Source organism: Phyllobates terribilis, unplaced genomic scaffold, assembly GCF_046119375.1.
Source record: "Phyllobates terribilis strain yellow unplaced genomic scaffold, ASM4611937v1 Scaffold_1__5_contigs__length_1240528914, whole genome shotgun sequence".
NCBI lineage: Eukaryota > Metazoa > Chordata > Amphibia > Anura > Dendrobatidae > Phyllobates > Phyllobates terribilis.
Window position 1 is genome coordinate 34308693 of NW_027362761.1, and position 15993 is coordinate 34324685.

The window sequence follows — 15993 nt, forward strand, 5'->3', positions numbered from 1 at the left end:
ATATCGCAGTATCGTACAGCTGCTGTCGTCAGACACACAGCATATCGCAGTATCGTACAGCTGCTGTCGCCATACACACAGCATATCGCAGTATCGTACAGCTGCTGTCGCCATACACACAGCATATCGCAGTATCGTACAGCTGCTGTCGTCAGACACACAGCATATCGCAGTATCGTACAGCTGCTGTCGCCATACACACAGCATATCGCAGTATCGTACAGCTGCTGTCGTCAGACACACAGCATATCGCAGTATCGTACAGCTGCTGTCGTCAGACACACAGCATATCGCAGTATCGTACAGCTGCTGTCGTCAGACACACAGCATATCGCAGTATCGTACAGCTGCTGTCGTCAGACACACAGCATATCGCAGTATCGTACAGCTGCTGTCGCCATACACACAGCATATCGCAGTATCGTACAGCTGCTGTCGTCAGACACACAGCATATCGCAGTATCGTACAGCTGCTGTCGCCATACACACAGCATATCGCAGTATCGTACAGCTGCTGTCGTCAGACACACAGCATATCGCAGTATCGTACAGCTGCTGTCGCCAGACACACAGCATATCGCAGCATCGTACAGCTTCCACTCCTGCCCCACGCAATTTGGAGTCGCTCTCCAGTCCTCTAAACATTTTGCGTCACGGGACTTCGCCAAACAACACGTACGTCGTACGTAAAGGACGCGCGCAGCAGCCAATGAGAAAGCTCTCCGAGCTGACAGCAGCCTGTCATTGGTCCGTCAGGAAGCGAAGGTTGGAGTCAGCGGCGGAGGCCGGAAGCGAGTACTGGGGTAGAATAATGCGAAGGGAGCCGCCGTTTCCATGGTAGTATGGCCCGGTGAGCTGTGAGGGCCTGGCACCGGAACCTTTCCCGTTGTCGGGATGACGGGCCTGAGCTCACCATGACCGGAGAAAAGAAAAAGAAGAAGAGGCTGAATCGCAGCATACTGCTGGCTAAGAAAGTCATCATTAAAGATGGAGGGACGGTGAGTGAGTGCTGACAGAATCCCATTCATCTCGGCACTGGTGAGGCAGAGAGTATGAGCGAGTGCAGCGTGCAGGGCACTCTCCTGTGTGCTGTATGCAACATATGGCAGCAGCCGATGACTGATACGTGACGTCATAGTGCACTTCCAAGTGTGACGTCATCACAAGCGCCTGATTGCAGTGCTGAACTGCTTATAGCATGTAAGGCTGGGTGTACAGCGCCGTCTGCCGGCTCTCTGGAGTAAGTGACTGATGCTTCTAGCGAATGCCATATTGCATGATTGACTCTCACTTGGCACCATGCTCCCCATAACCATATATACCCGCTTGTGTTGGTTATGGGGAGCATGGTGCTGAGTGAGGGCCATTTATACCCGCTTGTATTGGTTATGGGGAGCATGGTGCAGAGTGAGGGCCATTTATACCCGCTTGTATTGGTTATGGGGAGCATGGTGCTGAGTGAGAGCCATTTATACCCGCTTGTATTGGTTATGGGGTGCATGGTGCAGAGTGAGGGCCATTTATACCCGCTTGTATTGGTTATGGGGAGCATGGTGCCCAGTGAGGGCCATTTATACCCGCTTGTATTGGTTATGGGGAGCATGGTGCTGAGTGAGAGCCATTTATACCCGCTTGTATTGGTTATGGGGAGCATGGTGCCCAGTGAGGGCCATTTATACCCGCTTGTATTGGTTATGGGGAGCATGGTGCTGAGTGAGAGCCATTTATACCCGCTTGTATTGGTTATGGGGAGCATGGTGCTGAGTGAGAGCCATTTATACCCGCTTGTATTGGTTATGGGGTGCATGGTGCAGAGTGAGGGCCATTTATACCCGCTTGTATTGGTTATGGGGTGCATGGTGCTGAGTGAGAGCCATTTATACCCGCTTGTATTGGTTATGGGGTGCATGGTGCAGAGTGAGGGCCATTTATACCCGCTTGTATTGGTTATGGGGTGCATGGTGCTGAGTGAGAGCCATTTATACCCGCTTGTATTGGTTATGGGGTGCATGGTGCAGAGTGAGGGCCATTTATACCCGCTTGTATTGGTTATGGGGAGCATGGTGCTGAGTGAGGGCCATTTATACCCGCTTGTATTGGTTATGGGGTGCATGGTGCTGAGTGAGAGCCATTTATACCCGCTTGTATTGGTTATGGGGTGCATGGTGCAGAGTGAGGGCCATTTATACCCGCTTGTATTGGTTATGGGGAGCATGGTGCTGAGTGAGGGCCATTTATACCCGCTTGTATTGGTTATGGGGTGCATGGTGCTGAGTGAGGGCCATTTATACCCGCTTGTATTGGTTATGGGGTGCATGGTGCTGAGTGAGAGCCATTTATACCCGCTTGTATTGGTTATGGGGTGCATGGTGCTGAGTGAGAGCCATTTATACCCGCTTGTATTGGTTATGGGGTGCATGGTGCTGAGTGAGGGCCATTTATACCCGCTTGTGTTGGTTATGGGGAGCATGGTGCCCAGTGAGAGCCATTTATACCCGCTTGTATTGGTTATGGGGAGCATGGTGCTGAGTGAGGGCCATATATACCCGCTTGTATTGGTTATGGGGAGCATGGTGCTGAGTGAGAGCCATTTATACCCGCTTGTATTGGTTATGGGGTGCATGGTGCAGAGTGAGGGCAATTTATACCCGCTTGTATTGGTTATGGGGTGCATGGTGCTGAGTGAGAGCCATTTATACCCGCTTGTATTGGTTATGGGGTGCATGGTGCAGAGTGAGGGCCATTTATACCCGCTTGTATTGGTTATGGGGTGCATGGTGCAGAGTGAGGGCCATTTATACCCGCTTGTATTGGTTATGGGGAGCATGGTGCTGAGTGAGGGCCATTTATACCCGCTTGTATTGGTTATGGGGTGCATGGTGCTGAGTGAGGGCCATTTATACCCGCTTGTATTGGTTATGGGGAGCATGGTGCCCAGTGAGAGCCATTTATACCTGCTTGTATTGGTTATGGGGTGCATGGTGCTGAGTGAGAGCCATTTATACCCGCTTGTATTGGTTATGGGGTGCATGGTGCTGAGTGAGAGCCATTTATACCCGCTTGTGTTGGTTATGGGGTGCATGGTGCTGAGTGAGGGCCATTTATACCTGCTTGTATTGGTTATGGGGTGCATGGTGCAGAGTGAGGGCCATTTATACCCGCTTGTGTTGGTTATGGGGTGCATGGTGCTGAGTGAGGGCCATTTATACCCGCTTGTATTGGTTATGGTGTGCATGGTGCTGAGTGAGAGCCATTTATACCCGCTTGTATTGGTTATGGGGTGCATGGTGCTGAGTGAGAGCCATTTATACCCGCTTGTATTGGTTATGGGGTGCATGGTGCTGAGTGAGAGCCATTTATACTCTCTTGTATTGGTTATGGGGTGCATGGTGCTGAGTGAGAGCCATTTATACCCGCTTGTATTGGTTATGGGGTGCATGGTGCTGATTGAGAGCCATTTATACCCGCTTGTATTGGTTATGGGGTGCATGGTGCTGAGTGAGAGCCATTTATACCCGCTTGTGTTGGTTATGGGGTGCATGGTGCTGAGTGAGAGCCATTTATACCCGCTTGTGTTGGTTATGGGGAGCATGGTGCTGAGTGAGAGCCATTTATACCCGCTTGTGTTGGTTATGGGGAGCATGGTGCCCAGTGAGAGCCATTTATACCCGCTTGTATTGGTTATGGGGTGCATGGTGCTGAGTGAGGGCCATTTATACCCGCTTGTATTGGTTATGGGGAGCATGGTGCCCAGTGAGAGCCATTTATACCCGCTTGTATTGGTTATGGGGAGCATGGTGCTGAGTGAGGGCCATATATACCCGCTTGTATTGGTTATGGGGAGCATGGTGCTGAGTGAGAGCCATTTATACCCGCTTGTATTGGTTATGGGGAGCATGGTGCCCAGTGAGGGCCATTTATACCCGCTTGTATTGGTTATGGGGAGCATGGTGCCGAGTGAGAGCCATTTATACCCGCTTGTATTGGTTATGGGGAGCATGGTGCCGAGTGAGGGCCATATATACCCGCTTGTATTGGTTATGGGGAGCATGGTGCCGAGTGAGAGCCATTTATACCCGCTTGTATTGGTTATGGGGTGCATGGAGCCGAGTGAGGGCCATTTATACCCGCGTGTATTGGTTATGGGGTGCATGGTGCTGAGTGAGGGCCATTTATACCCGCTTGTATTGGTTATGGGGTGCATGGTGCTGAGTGAGGGCCATTTATACCCGCTTGTGTTGGTTATGGGGTGCATGGTGCTGAGTGAGGGCCATTTATACCCGCTTGTGTTGGTTATGGGGAGCATGGTGCTGAGTGAGGGCCATTTATACCCACTTGTGTTGGTTATGGGGAGCATGGTGCTGAGTGAGGGCCATTTATACCCGCTTGTATTGGTTATGGGGAGCATGGTGCCCAGTGAGAGCCATTTATACCCGCTTGTATTGGTTATGGGGAGCATGGTGCCCAGTGAGGGCCATTTATACCCGCTTGTATTGGTTATGGGGAGCATGGTGCCCAGTGAGGGCCATTTATACCCGCTTGTATTGGTTATGGGGAGCATGGTGCCCAGTGAGGGCCATTTATACCAGCTTGTGTTGGTTATGGGGAGCATGGTGCCCAGTGAGAGCCATTTATACCCGCTTGTGTTGGTTATGGGGAGCATGGTGCCCAGTGAGGGCCATATATGCCCGCTTGTGTTGGTTATGGGGAGCATGGTGCCCAGTGAGAGCCATTTATACCCGCTTGTATTGGTTATGGGGTGCATGGTGCTGAGTGAGGGCCATTTATACCCGCTTGTATTGGTTATGGGGTGCATGGTGCTGAGTGAGGGCCATTTATACCCGCTTGTATTGGTTATGGGGTGCATGGTGCTGAGTGAGGGCCATTTATACCCCCTTGTGTTGGTTATGGGGAGCATGGTGCTGAGTGAGGGCCATTTATACCCGCTTGTATTGGTTATGGGGAGCATGGTGCCCAGTGAGAGCCATTTATACCCGCTTGTGTTGGTTATGGGGAGCATGGTGCTGAATGAGGGCCATATATACCCGCTTGTATTGGTTATGGGGAGCATGGTGCCCAGTGAGAGCCATTTATACCCGCTTGTGTTGGTTATGGGGAGCATGGTGCTGAATGAGGGCCATATATACCCGCTTGTATTGGTTATGGGGAGCATGGTGCCCAGTGAGGGCCATTTATACCCGATTGTATTGGTTATGGGGAGCATGGTGCCCAGTGAGGGCCATTTATACCCGCTTGTGTTGGTTATGGGGAGCATGGTGCCCAGTGAGAGCCATTTATACCCGCTTGTATTGGTTATGGGGAGCATGGTGCTGAGTGAGGGCCATTTATACCCGCGTGTATTGGTTATGGGGTGCATGGTGCTGAGTGAGGGCCATTTATACCCGCTTGTATTGGTTATGGGGTGCATGGTGCTGAGTGAGGGCCATTTATACCCGCTTGTATTGGTTATGGGGTGCATGGTGCTGAGTGAGGGCCATTTATACCCGCTTGTGTTGGTTATGGGGAGCATGGTGCTGAGTGAGGGCCATTTATACCCACTTGTGTTGGTTATGGGGAGCATGGTGCTGAGTGAGGGCCATTTATACCCGCTTGTATTGGTTATGGGGAGCATGGTGCCCAGTGAGAGCCATTTATACCCGCTTGTATTGGTTATGGGGAGCATGGTGCCCAGTGAGGGCCATTTATACCCGCTTGTATTGGTTATGGGGAGCATGGTGCCCAGTGAGAGCCATTTATACACGCTTGTGTTGGTTATGGGGAGCATGGTGCTGAGTGAGGGCCATATATACCCGCTTGTATTGGTTATGGGGAGCATGGTGCCCAGTGAGGGCCATTTATACCCGATTGTATTGGTTATGGGGAGCATGGTGCCCAGTGAGGGCCATTTATACCCGCTTGTTTTGGTTATGGGGAGCATGGTGCCCAGTGAGGGCCATTTATACCCGCTTGTATTGGTTATGGGGAGCATGGTGCCGAGTGAGGGCCATTTATTCCCGCTTGTATTGGTTATGGGGAGCATGGTGCCCAGTGACGGCCATTTATACCCGCTTGTATTGGTTATGGGGAGCATGGTGCCCAGTGAGAGCCTTTTATACCCGCTTGTATTGGTTATGGGGAGCATGGTGCTGAGTGAGAGCCATTTATACCCGCTTGTATTGGTTATGGGGTGCATGGTGCTGAGTGAGAGCCATTTATACTCGCTTGTATTGGTTATGGGGTGCATGGTGCTGAGTGAGAGCCATTTATACCCGCTTGTATTGGTTATGGGGTGCATGGTGCTGAGTGAGAGCCATTTATACCCGCTTGTTTTGGTTATGGGGAGCATGGTGCTGAGTGAGAGCCATTTATACCCGCTTGTATTGGTTATGGGGAGCATGGTGCCCAGTGAGGGCCATTTATACCCGCTTGTATTGGTTATGGGGAGCATGGTGCCCAGTGAGGGCCATTTATACCCGATTGTATTGGTTATGGGGAGCATGGTGCCCAGTGAGGGCCATTTATACCCGCTTGTGTTGGTTATGGGGAGCATGGTGCCCAGTGAGAGCCATTTATACCCGCTTGTATTGGTTATGGGGAGCATGGTGCTGAGTGAGGGCCATATATACCCGCTTGTATTGGTTATGGGGAGCATGGTGCTGAGTGAGAGCCATTTATACCCGCTTGTATTGGTTATGGGGAGCATGGTGCCCAGTGAGGGCCATTTATACCCGCTTGTATTGGTTATGGGGAGCATGGTGCTGAGTGAGGGCCATATATACCCGCTTGTATTGGTTATGGGGTGCATGGTGCCCAGTGAGGGCCATTTATACCCGCTTGTATTGGTTATGGGGAGCATGGTGCCCAGTGAGAGCCATTTATACCCGCTTGTGTTGGTTATGGGGAGCATGGTGCTGAATGAGGGCCATATATACCCGCTTGTATTGGTTATGGGGAGCATGGTGCCCAGTGAGGGCCATTTATACCCGATTGTATTGGTTATGGGGAGCATGGTGCCCAGTGAGGGCCATTTATACCCGCTTGTGTTGGTTATGGGGAGCATGGTGCCCAGTGAGAGCCATTTATACCCGCTTGTATTGGTTATGGGGAGCATGGTGCTGAGTGAGGGCCATATATACCCGCTTGTATTGGTTATGGGGAGCATGGTGCCGAGTGAGAGCCATTTATACCCGCTTGTATTGGTTATGGGGAGCATGGTGCCCAGTGAGGGCCATTTATACCCGCTTGTATTGGTTATGGGGAGCATGGTGCTGAGTGAGGGCCATATATACCCGCTTGTATTTGTTATGGGGAGCATGGTGCCGAGTGAGAGCCATTTATACCCGCTTGTATTGGTTATGGGGTGCATGGTGCTGAGTGAGGGCCATTTATACCCGCGTGTATTGGTTATGGGGTGCATGGTGCCGAGTGAGAGCCATTTATACCCGCTTGTATTGGTTATGGGGAGCATGGTGCCGAGTGAGGGCCATTTATTCCCGCTTGTATTGGTTATGGGGAGCATGGTGCTGAGTGAGGGCCATTTATACCCGCTTGCATTGGTTATGGGGTGCATGGTGCTGAGTGAGGGCCATTTATACCCGCTTGCATTGGTTATGGGGTGCATGGTGCTGAGTGAGGGCCATTTATACCCGCTTGTGTTGGTTATGGGGAGCATGGTGCTGAGTGAGGGCCATTTATACCCACTTGTGTTGGTTATGGGGAGCATGGTGCTGAGTGAGGGCCATTTATACCCGCTTGTGTTGGTTATGGGGAGCATGGTGCCCAGTGAGAGCCATTTATACCCGCTTGTATTGGTTATGGGGAGCATGGTGCCCAGTGAGGGCCATTTATACCCGCTTGTATTGGTTATGGGGAGCATGGTGCCCAGTGAGAGCCATTTATACCCGCTTGTGTTGGTTATGGGGAGCATGGTGCTGAGTGAGGGCCATATATACCCGCTTGTATTGGTTATGGGGAGCATGGTGCCCAGTGAGGGCCATTTATACCCGCTTGTTTTGGTTATGGGGAGCATGGTGCCCAGTGAGGGCCATTTATACCCGCTTGTATTGGTTATGGGGAGCATGGTGCCCAGTGAGGGCCATATATACCCGCTTGTATTGGTTATGGGGAGCATGGTGCCCAGTGAGGGCCATATATACCCGCTTGTTTTGGTTATGGGGAGCATGGTGCCGAGTGAGGGCCATTTATTCCCGCTTGTATTGGTTATGGGGAGCATGGTGCTGAGTGAGGGCCATTTATACCCGCTTGTATTGGTTATGGTGAGCATGGTGCTGAATGAGGGCCATTTATACCCGCTTGTATTGGTTATGGGGTGCATGGTGCTGAGTGAGGGCCATTTATACCTGCTTGTATTGGTTATGGGGAGCATGGTGCTGAGTGAGGGCCATTTATACCTGCTTGTATTGGTTATTGTGAGCATGGTGCTGAGTGAGGGCCATTTATACCCGCTTGTATTGGTTAAGGGGTGCATGGTGCTGAGTGAGGGCCATTTATACCCGCTTGTGTTTGTTATGGGGAGCATGGTGCCCAGTGAGAGCCATTTATACCCGCTTGTATTGGTTATAGGGAGCATGGTGCCGAGTGAGGGCCATTTATACCCGCTTGTGTTGGTTATGGGGTGCATGGTGCTGAGTGAGGGCCATTTATACCCGCTTGTGTTGGTTATGGGGTGCATGGTGCTGAGTGAGGGCCGTTTATACCCGCTTGTGTTGGTTATGGGGTGCATGGTGCTGAGTGAGAGCCATTTATACCCGCGTGTATTGGTTGTAGGGAGCATGGTGCCGAGTGCAAACCATTTATACCCGTTCTGCCACTTTCTAATGACGTGCACCAGTGAATAGTGTTGGACACAATCCGGCAATGTGCATAGCTAACACTACAGCCCCACATAGTATAATGTGCCCTACCCTGCAGGTTTGGCTTGGCATACCTCTGGACGGGCCTCCAGCCTTATGAAATACACTACTTGAATGTAGACCAAAGAAGCTGCAATCTGAAATTTTATAACATTTTTGAAAACCCAAATAATTTCCTTGTAATTACTGTTCATTTGGTGATTATATTATAGATGGGATGGGTGCACTGCTATTCCACATATGGCAGAGCATCGAAGACAAGTAGGACACAAAGGGTGAGCTAGACATGAGCTGTTTAGGCAAGTGAATGCTCTTTTCTGTAAGTAACATTGGATAGCCCACCAATATGTAGAACCATGTAAGAGGGCAGCATTGCAATCAAAGCTTATGTACACCAGGGAATATACAAGGAATATCATAGCAATGCATTTCAGCAAAATACATTTAGTTTCCCTATAGGGTTTGAACAGACATGATATTTATACAAAAAAAAGTGCCCACATCATTCACTTGAAAAGTAGACAGACTCAGAGCTTACTAATGGATCAGACTACAACAGGCTAATGAGACAGATTGTCCTGCTGCTTTGTAAGAAGTGGTTTACCTCACCCCAGTGCTGAGTTCACAGCTACACTGCTCAGTACAGCTGTATAGTGTGCTCTATGCTGACCATATGCTATATAGAGACAGGAGAGCAGGAATCCCTCATGTCTCTGTATACAGGAGTCATAGTAACGAGTCTTCACTGACTAGATGAGCGACAACTGTCAATTAACGAGAGCATGCAGAGGGGAAAACTAGTGAAAAATGCAGGATGAAAGCCATATACTAGCTAGAAATGGTGTCACTCCACATGTACAAACACGTCTGCTTAGGCCAGATTCTCACTTCCTGTGCGCAGGGGTTGGCACCCTAATACAGCACGCCAGTGGCGCCCCACTCACACATTGCCTGTTATTCCCTGGATGCTCTTTATCCCTATGGAAAGGTTCATGAAGGACTGACGTAATTGATAAGAGGATAAGATGTAGATTACAGGAAGATATGTCAAACATCCACTACAAGCGGACAAAAGAAGCCACACTGGGCTTGCAGGATAGGAAAAACATTTATATATGTAAAGCAAGAAATATTTTTAAGCTCATATGTATACGTTCAAACCAACAGATCTGATGTATCATTTGTGCTGTGGTCAACACACATATACAGTGGTGGCCAAAAGTATTGGCACCCCTGCGATTCTGTCAGATAATACTCAGTTTCTTCCTGAAAATGATTGCAATCACAAATTCTTTGGTATTATTCTCTTCATTTAATTTGTCTTCAATGAAAAAACACAAATGAATTGTCCTAAAGCCTAATTGGATACAATTCCACACCAAACCTAAAAAAGGGGGTGGACAAAAGTATTGGCACTGTTTGAAAAATCATGTGATGCTTCTCTAATTCGTGTAATTACCAGCACCTGTAACTTACCTGTGGCACCTGACTGGTGTTGGCAATAACTAAATCACACTTGCAGCCAGTTAACATGGATTAAAGTTGACTCAACCTCTGTCCTGTGTCCTTGTGTGTACCACATTGAGCATGGAGAAAAGAAAGAAGACCAAAGAACTGTCTGAGGACTTGAGAAACCAAATTGTGAGGAAGCATGAGCAATCTCAAGGCTACAAGTCCATCTCCAAAGACCTGAATGTTCCTGTGTCTTCCGTGCGCAGTGTCATTAAGAAGTTTAAAGCCCATGGCACTGTGGCTAACCTCCCTAGATGTGGACGGAAAAGAAAAATTGACAAGAGATTTCAACGCAAGATTGTGCGGATGGTGGATAAAGAACCTCGACTAACATCCAAACAAGTTCAAGCTGCCCTGCAGTCCGAGGGTACAACAGTGTCAACCCGTACTATCCGTCGGCGTCTGAATGAAAAGGGACTGTATGGTAGGATACCCAGGAAGACCCCACTTCTTACCCCGAGACATAAAAAAGCCAGGCTGGAGTTTGCCAAAACTTACCTGAGAAAGCCTAAAACGTTTTGGAAGAATGTTCTCTGGTCAGATGAGACAAAAGTAGAGCTTTTTGGGAAAAAGCGTCAACATAGAGTGTACAGGAAAAAAAAAAGAGGCATTCAAAGAAAAGAACACGGTCCCTACAGTCAAACATGGCGGAGGTTCCCTGATGTTTTGGGGTTGATTTGCTGCCTCTGTCACTGGACTGCTTGACCGTGTGCATGGCATTATGAAGTCTGAAGACTACCAACAAATTTTGCAGCATAATGTAGGGCCCAGTGTGAGAAAGCTGGGTCTCCCTCAGAGGTCATGGGTCTTCCAGCAGGACAATGACCCAAAACACACTTCCAAAATCACTATAAAATGGTTTGAGAGAAAGCACTGGAGACTTCTAAGGTGGCCAGCAATGAGTCCAGACCTGAATCCCATAGAACACCTGTGGAGAGATCTCAAAATGGCAGTTTGGAGAAGGAACCTTCAAATATCAGGGACCTGGAGCTGTTTGCCAAAGAAGAATGGTCTACAATTCCAGCAGAGCATTGTAAGAAACTCATTGATGGTTACCGGAAGCGGTTGTTCGCAGTTACTTTGGCTAAAGGTTGTGCAACCAAGTATTAGGCTGAGGGTGCCAATACTTTTGTCTGGCCCATTTTTGGAGTTTTGTGTGAAATGATCAATGATTTGATTTTTGCTTCATTCTCTTTTGTGTTTTTTTCCTTGCAAGCAAATTAAATGAAGATAATATCAAAGAATTTGTGATTGCAATCATTTTCAGGAAGAAACTGAGTATTATCTCACAGAATTGCAGGGGTGCCAATACTTTTGGCCACCACTGTAATAAATGTGTGCCAATATACTTATCCATCCACGTCAGTTTTCCAATAATATCTCACCGCGTTTACCCACCGGATATTGCTTCATCAGGAGATGTATGGTTAAGGGATCCATGTGTGAATATCCTGCAGATGGATGGCCTTACCTAAAATAAAAGAATGGGGTGGAAAGCCCCTATAACTTTCTTTCTTACCTCTTCAGACGAGTGGCGTTCTCCTCTGTGTGTGCGCCTCGCCACTAATCCTAATCCAGTCCCTGCTGGAGTAAGATTTTTGGCCTGGCGAACGCCGCCGCACGTCATGTATTTCAATGTCCCTGTCCCGCCCCAGCTCTGCCCACTCTGTTGGAGCTGGGCAAAAAATGGGGTGTGAACACCAAAAATCTCAAAATTTTAGCACTTTCACCAAAATTGTGATTTTTTTTTTTTTTTTTTTTTTAAAAACTTTTTATGCCAGAATACTAGCGCAAGATCTCTGATGAATCTGGCCCAAAATATTTAGACTGTCATGCTTTTGCTTTGCTATGATGCCTGGAAACAAGTCCAATGGGTATTACTGAGCTGTGGGCAAGCTGGTATAAATTGGGGTGCTACACTGGAGAATCATGGGGCATTATGCAGGAAAGTGTAAATCTGTGCCACCTGACACACTGCCAGTATAAGAGCACTATGCAGAGCAAATATTAGCTCAGGAGCAGGTTACTGTGCATGCCCTACACCCCGCCTGTGCCTGGTATACCATCTCCTTGTCTGACACTCTGTAGTGCTAGAAAGTTCTCCCTGGCCATAGCAATAAAATAATTAGGGGAACTTAGCCAATAACAAATACTTCCTTGCAAGGTCAGTTACGGTAAATAGGTATTAAACATTAGTGGTGCCCAATTGTCGATCTCAAATGATGTTGCCCCCTGCAGCGCTTTGTGTTACTTATGGATCTATATAGAAGTAGACCAAGGGCTGGTGAGGGATCTCTGACAGGTCCTAAATGGATGCCTTGGGGCTCGTGCACACAGCTGTATTATGGATCTGTTTATACAGACGTGGGTGGTGGCATACCACAGCTAAATCACTATAATAATATACTTATGATATTCAGAAAAGGACAATTAAAAAACCTCCAAAGCAGCTTCTCCACCCACATTAAAGGAACACTACACACAGAAAATGAACAAACATTAAAGGGTTATTCCCATCTTCATATATGGGTACTGTCAGGTAGTACTTGTAAATACATGCACTTTTGGAGTTTACTTTTTATTGAAGTTTTCAGCAGTTCTTGAGATGTTATCATTTTTTTTTTGTTTACAGCTCATTGCCTTGGAAACCGACCATAGCTACTAGATTGCAGAATATGTGTAGTGCTTGTTTTTACAAGAACTATCTGCAATTATTCATCTATGAAGATGGCAATAACCCTTTACATAACATCCCAGCGCTCCCCTCCTCCTTCCCCACCCTGATCCGGTCCTATATTACGAATACAACTGAAGAAACCATTAGCTCTCTTTGAAAAATTGTCTCTAGCCTGTGCTGTTTACAGTGGCCAGGTTATAGGGGCTGAGGTGCGTCAGTATCTTCTGTGTAGCACTGGGAAAAGTACTGATTGAATGGTTTATCTTTAACAGCGACAAGGAGTTGGAGAGCCCAGTGTCTACCATGCAGTGGTGGTTATATTTTTGGAGTTTTTCGCCTGGGGATTGCTGACAACGCCCATGTTAACGGTAAGAATTTGATTGAATGTTAGGATTCCTCTGCTGTCAGGACATACTGAATATTAAGTGTTGTCTCGACAGGTTCTGCACCAGACCTTTCCTCAGCACACCTTCTTAATGAATGGCCTGATCCATGGAGTTAAGGTGAAAAACATGGCTGAGGGTATTCCATATCATTGACTTTCATGTATTGTACTTCATGAGATATATGAGTCACAACGCTAATAATGATTTATTTGTTTTCTAGGGTCTTCTCTCCTTCTTGAGCGCCCCTCTCATTGGAGCTTTGTCTGATGTTTGGGGCAGAAAGTCTTTCCTTCTTCTCACTGTTTTCTTTACATGTGCCCCTATACCTCTGCTGAAGATAAGTCCATGGTATGGATAAGTAGAAGCTAGATGGCACCAGTAAGCTTTGTGTGGGCCATATGATGCATTTAATGTATTTGTCTATCATAAAATATTAGTGTATTTTACACATTAGAGGGGATGTCTCAAGTTCTTAAATGGGTAAAATTGCAATTGGTTGTAAATACAAGTAGCCCCCCAAATTTGCAGACTCTATACTTTTAGTGCCTTGTTGCGCCGGTCTGCAGCTGACTAATGGCATAGTCCGACCAGCCATGGTCCCCCTGAGCATCTCACAAAGCTGTCTCTGCTATCTTCTTGTGTGTGCGCTCAGTTCAGACCAGCTTTACCACCATTCTGCTGGTCCTAACTGTCAATATCGAGGAGCGCACCTCACTGGCAAGCAGGAAACTGGGAGGCGGAGGAGGGGGTGCGCCAATGAAGCAACAACATTGGAAAATCCTTTTAACAATGAACACAATTCTATTAAAGGGAGTCTGTCAGCAGAATTTCACATCCCAAACTATTTATATGCACATGTAGCTCTTTCAAAGACAAGTCCAGCAATACCTTTATATGTCCAGTCAGTCCCTCAGTTACTGGGAAATTAGCATTTGAATTGATGTGCAAATGAGGGTGTAGATCTAAAGCCTCTGTCACTCCAGCTCTATCCAATATCACCTCCTCCTGCTTGACCAATGGCTACTTTTGTCTCAAGTCACACCACACAGCATAGAGGCTGTTTGTTAAGCATCTGAGAATAGAGTTGGAGTGACAGAGGCTTCAGATCTACAGATTAATTTGCATATGAAGTTAAACACTGATTTTTCAGTAATGTACGTACAGACTGGCCATGTAAAGGTTTTGCTGGATTTGTCTTTGAAAGCCCTACATGTGCATATAAATAGTTTTGGGGGTGAAATTCTGTTGACCGATTCCCTTTTAAATGCAGACAGTGTATTTATCGGCCCGGCATATTTATGGTGGAGTTATTGTGTACAGCTGCACATTATAGATGTGCCTGGTCCAGGTTAGATCACAGCCAATATAACGAATAACACTGTATGTGGGATGACGCCGGGGTATTGCTCCATTCCAGCGTAAAAGATGTTCTCTACATATAGGCTGCATGTTTCATATACAGAGAATAGGAAAGTCTTTTCATCATTCAAGAGAAACGCTTCATTCGGCACCACATAAAGACACATACTGCTGTGTCAGTTGGGCAGCTCTCTCGTCGAGTTGGTATTAAGTGCTGATAGATACCGTATTTTTCTGACTATAAGACGCACCGACCATAAGACGCACCTAGGTTTTAGAGGAGGAAAATAAAAAAATAAAAATTTAAGCAAAAAATGTGGTCATGATGCACTTTTAAGGGGGAGGGGGTCTTCTGCTGACACTGGTATAGGGGTAATGTCCCCCAATTCTGACAATATCCCCCATCCTGGTATATATGCCGCCCCCCTTCCTTTTATATGTGGTCCCCATCCTGGTATGCCTGGCATCCCTCCATCCTGGTATGCATGGCACCCCTCATCCTTATCCTGGTATGCACGGCACCCCTCGTCCTTATCCTGGTATGCACGGCACCCCTCGTCCCTGTCCTGGTATGCACGGCACCCCTCGTCCCTGTCCTGGTATGCACGGCACCCCTCGTCCCTGTCCTGGTATGCACGGCACCCCTCGTCCCTGTCCTGGTATGCACGGCACCCCTCGTCCCTGTCCTGGTACGCACGGGCACCCCTCGTCCCTGTCCTGGTACGCACGGGCACCCCTCGTCCCTGTCCTGGTACGCACGGGCACCCCTCGTCCCTGTCCTGGTACGCACGGGCACCCCTCGTCCCTGTCCTGGTGCGCACGGGCACCCCTCGTCCCTGTCCTGGTGCGCACGGGCACCCCTCGTCCCTGTCCTGGTGCGCACGGGCACCCCTCGTCCCTGTCCTGGTGCGCACGGGCACCCCTCGTCCCTGTCCTGGTGCGCACGGGCACCCCTCGTCCCTGTCCTGGTGCGCACGGGCACCCCTCGTCCCTGTCCTGGTGCGCACGGGCACCCCTCGTCCCTGTCCTGGTGCGCACGGGCACCCCTCGTCCCTGTCCTGGTGCGCACGGGCACCCCTCGTCCCTGTCCTGGTGCGCACGGGCACCCCTCGTCCCTGTCCTGGTGCGCACGGGCACCCCTCGTCCCTGTCCTGGTGCGCACGGGCACCCCTCGTCCCTGTCCTGG

The 15993-nt window shown here is 48.6% G+C and overlaps 1 protein-coding gene across 1 annotated transcript in view; it reads left to right on the top strand.

The window, feature by feature from the left end:
* The first annotated feature begins 731 nt into the window (after positions 1 to 731).
* The window catches only part of LOC141181309 (hippocampus abundant transcript 1 protein-like), a 50269-nt gene continuing 35007 nt past the window's right edge, over positions 732 to 15993 (top strand). The window contains exons 1-4 of the mRNA XM_073660716.1: positions 732 to 998; positions 13335 to 13430; positions 13503 to 13565; positions 13669 to 13796. Coding sequence (XP_073516817.1) covers positions 915 to 998; positions 13335 to 13430; positions 13503 to 13565; positions 13669 to 13796 — 371 coding nt within the window. The 5' untranslated portion in view covers positions 732 to 914. The remainder of the gene's footprint in view (positions 999 to 13334; positions 13431 to 13502; positions 13566 to 13668; positions 13797 to 15993) is intronic.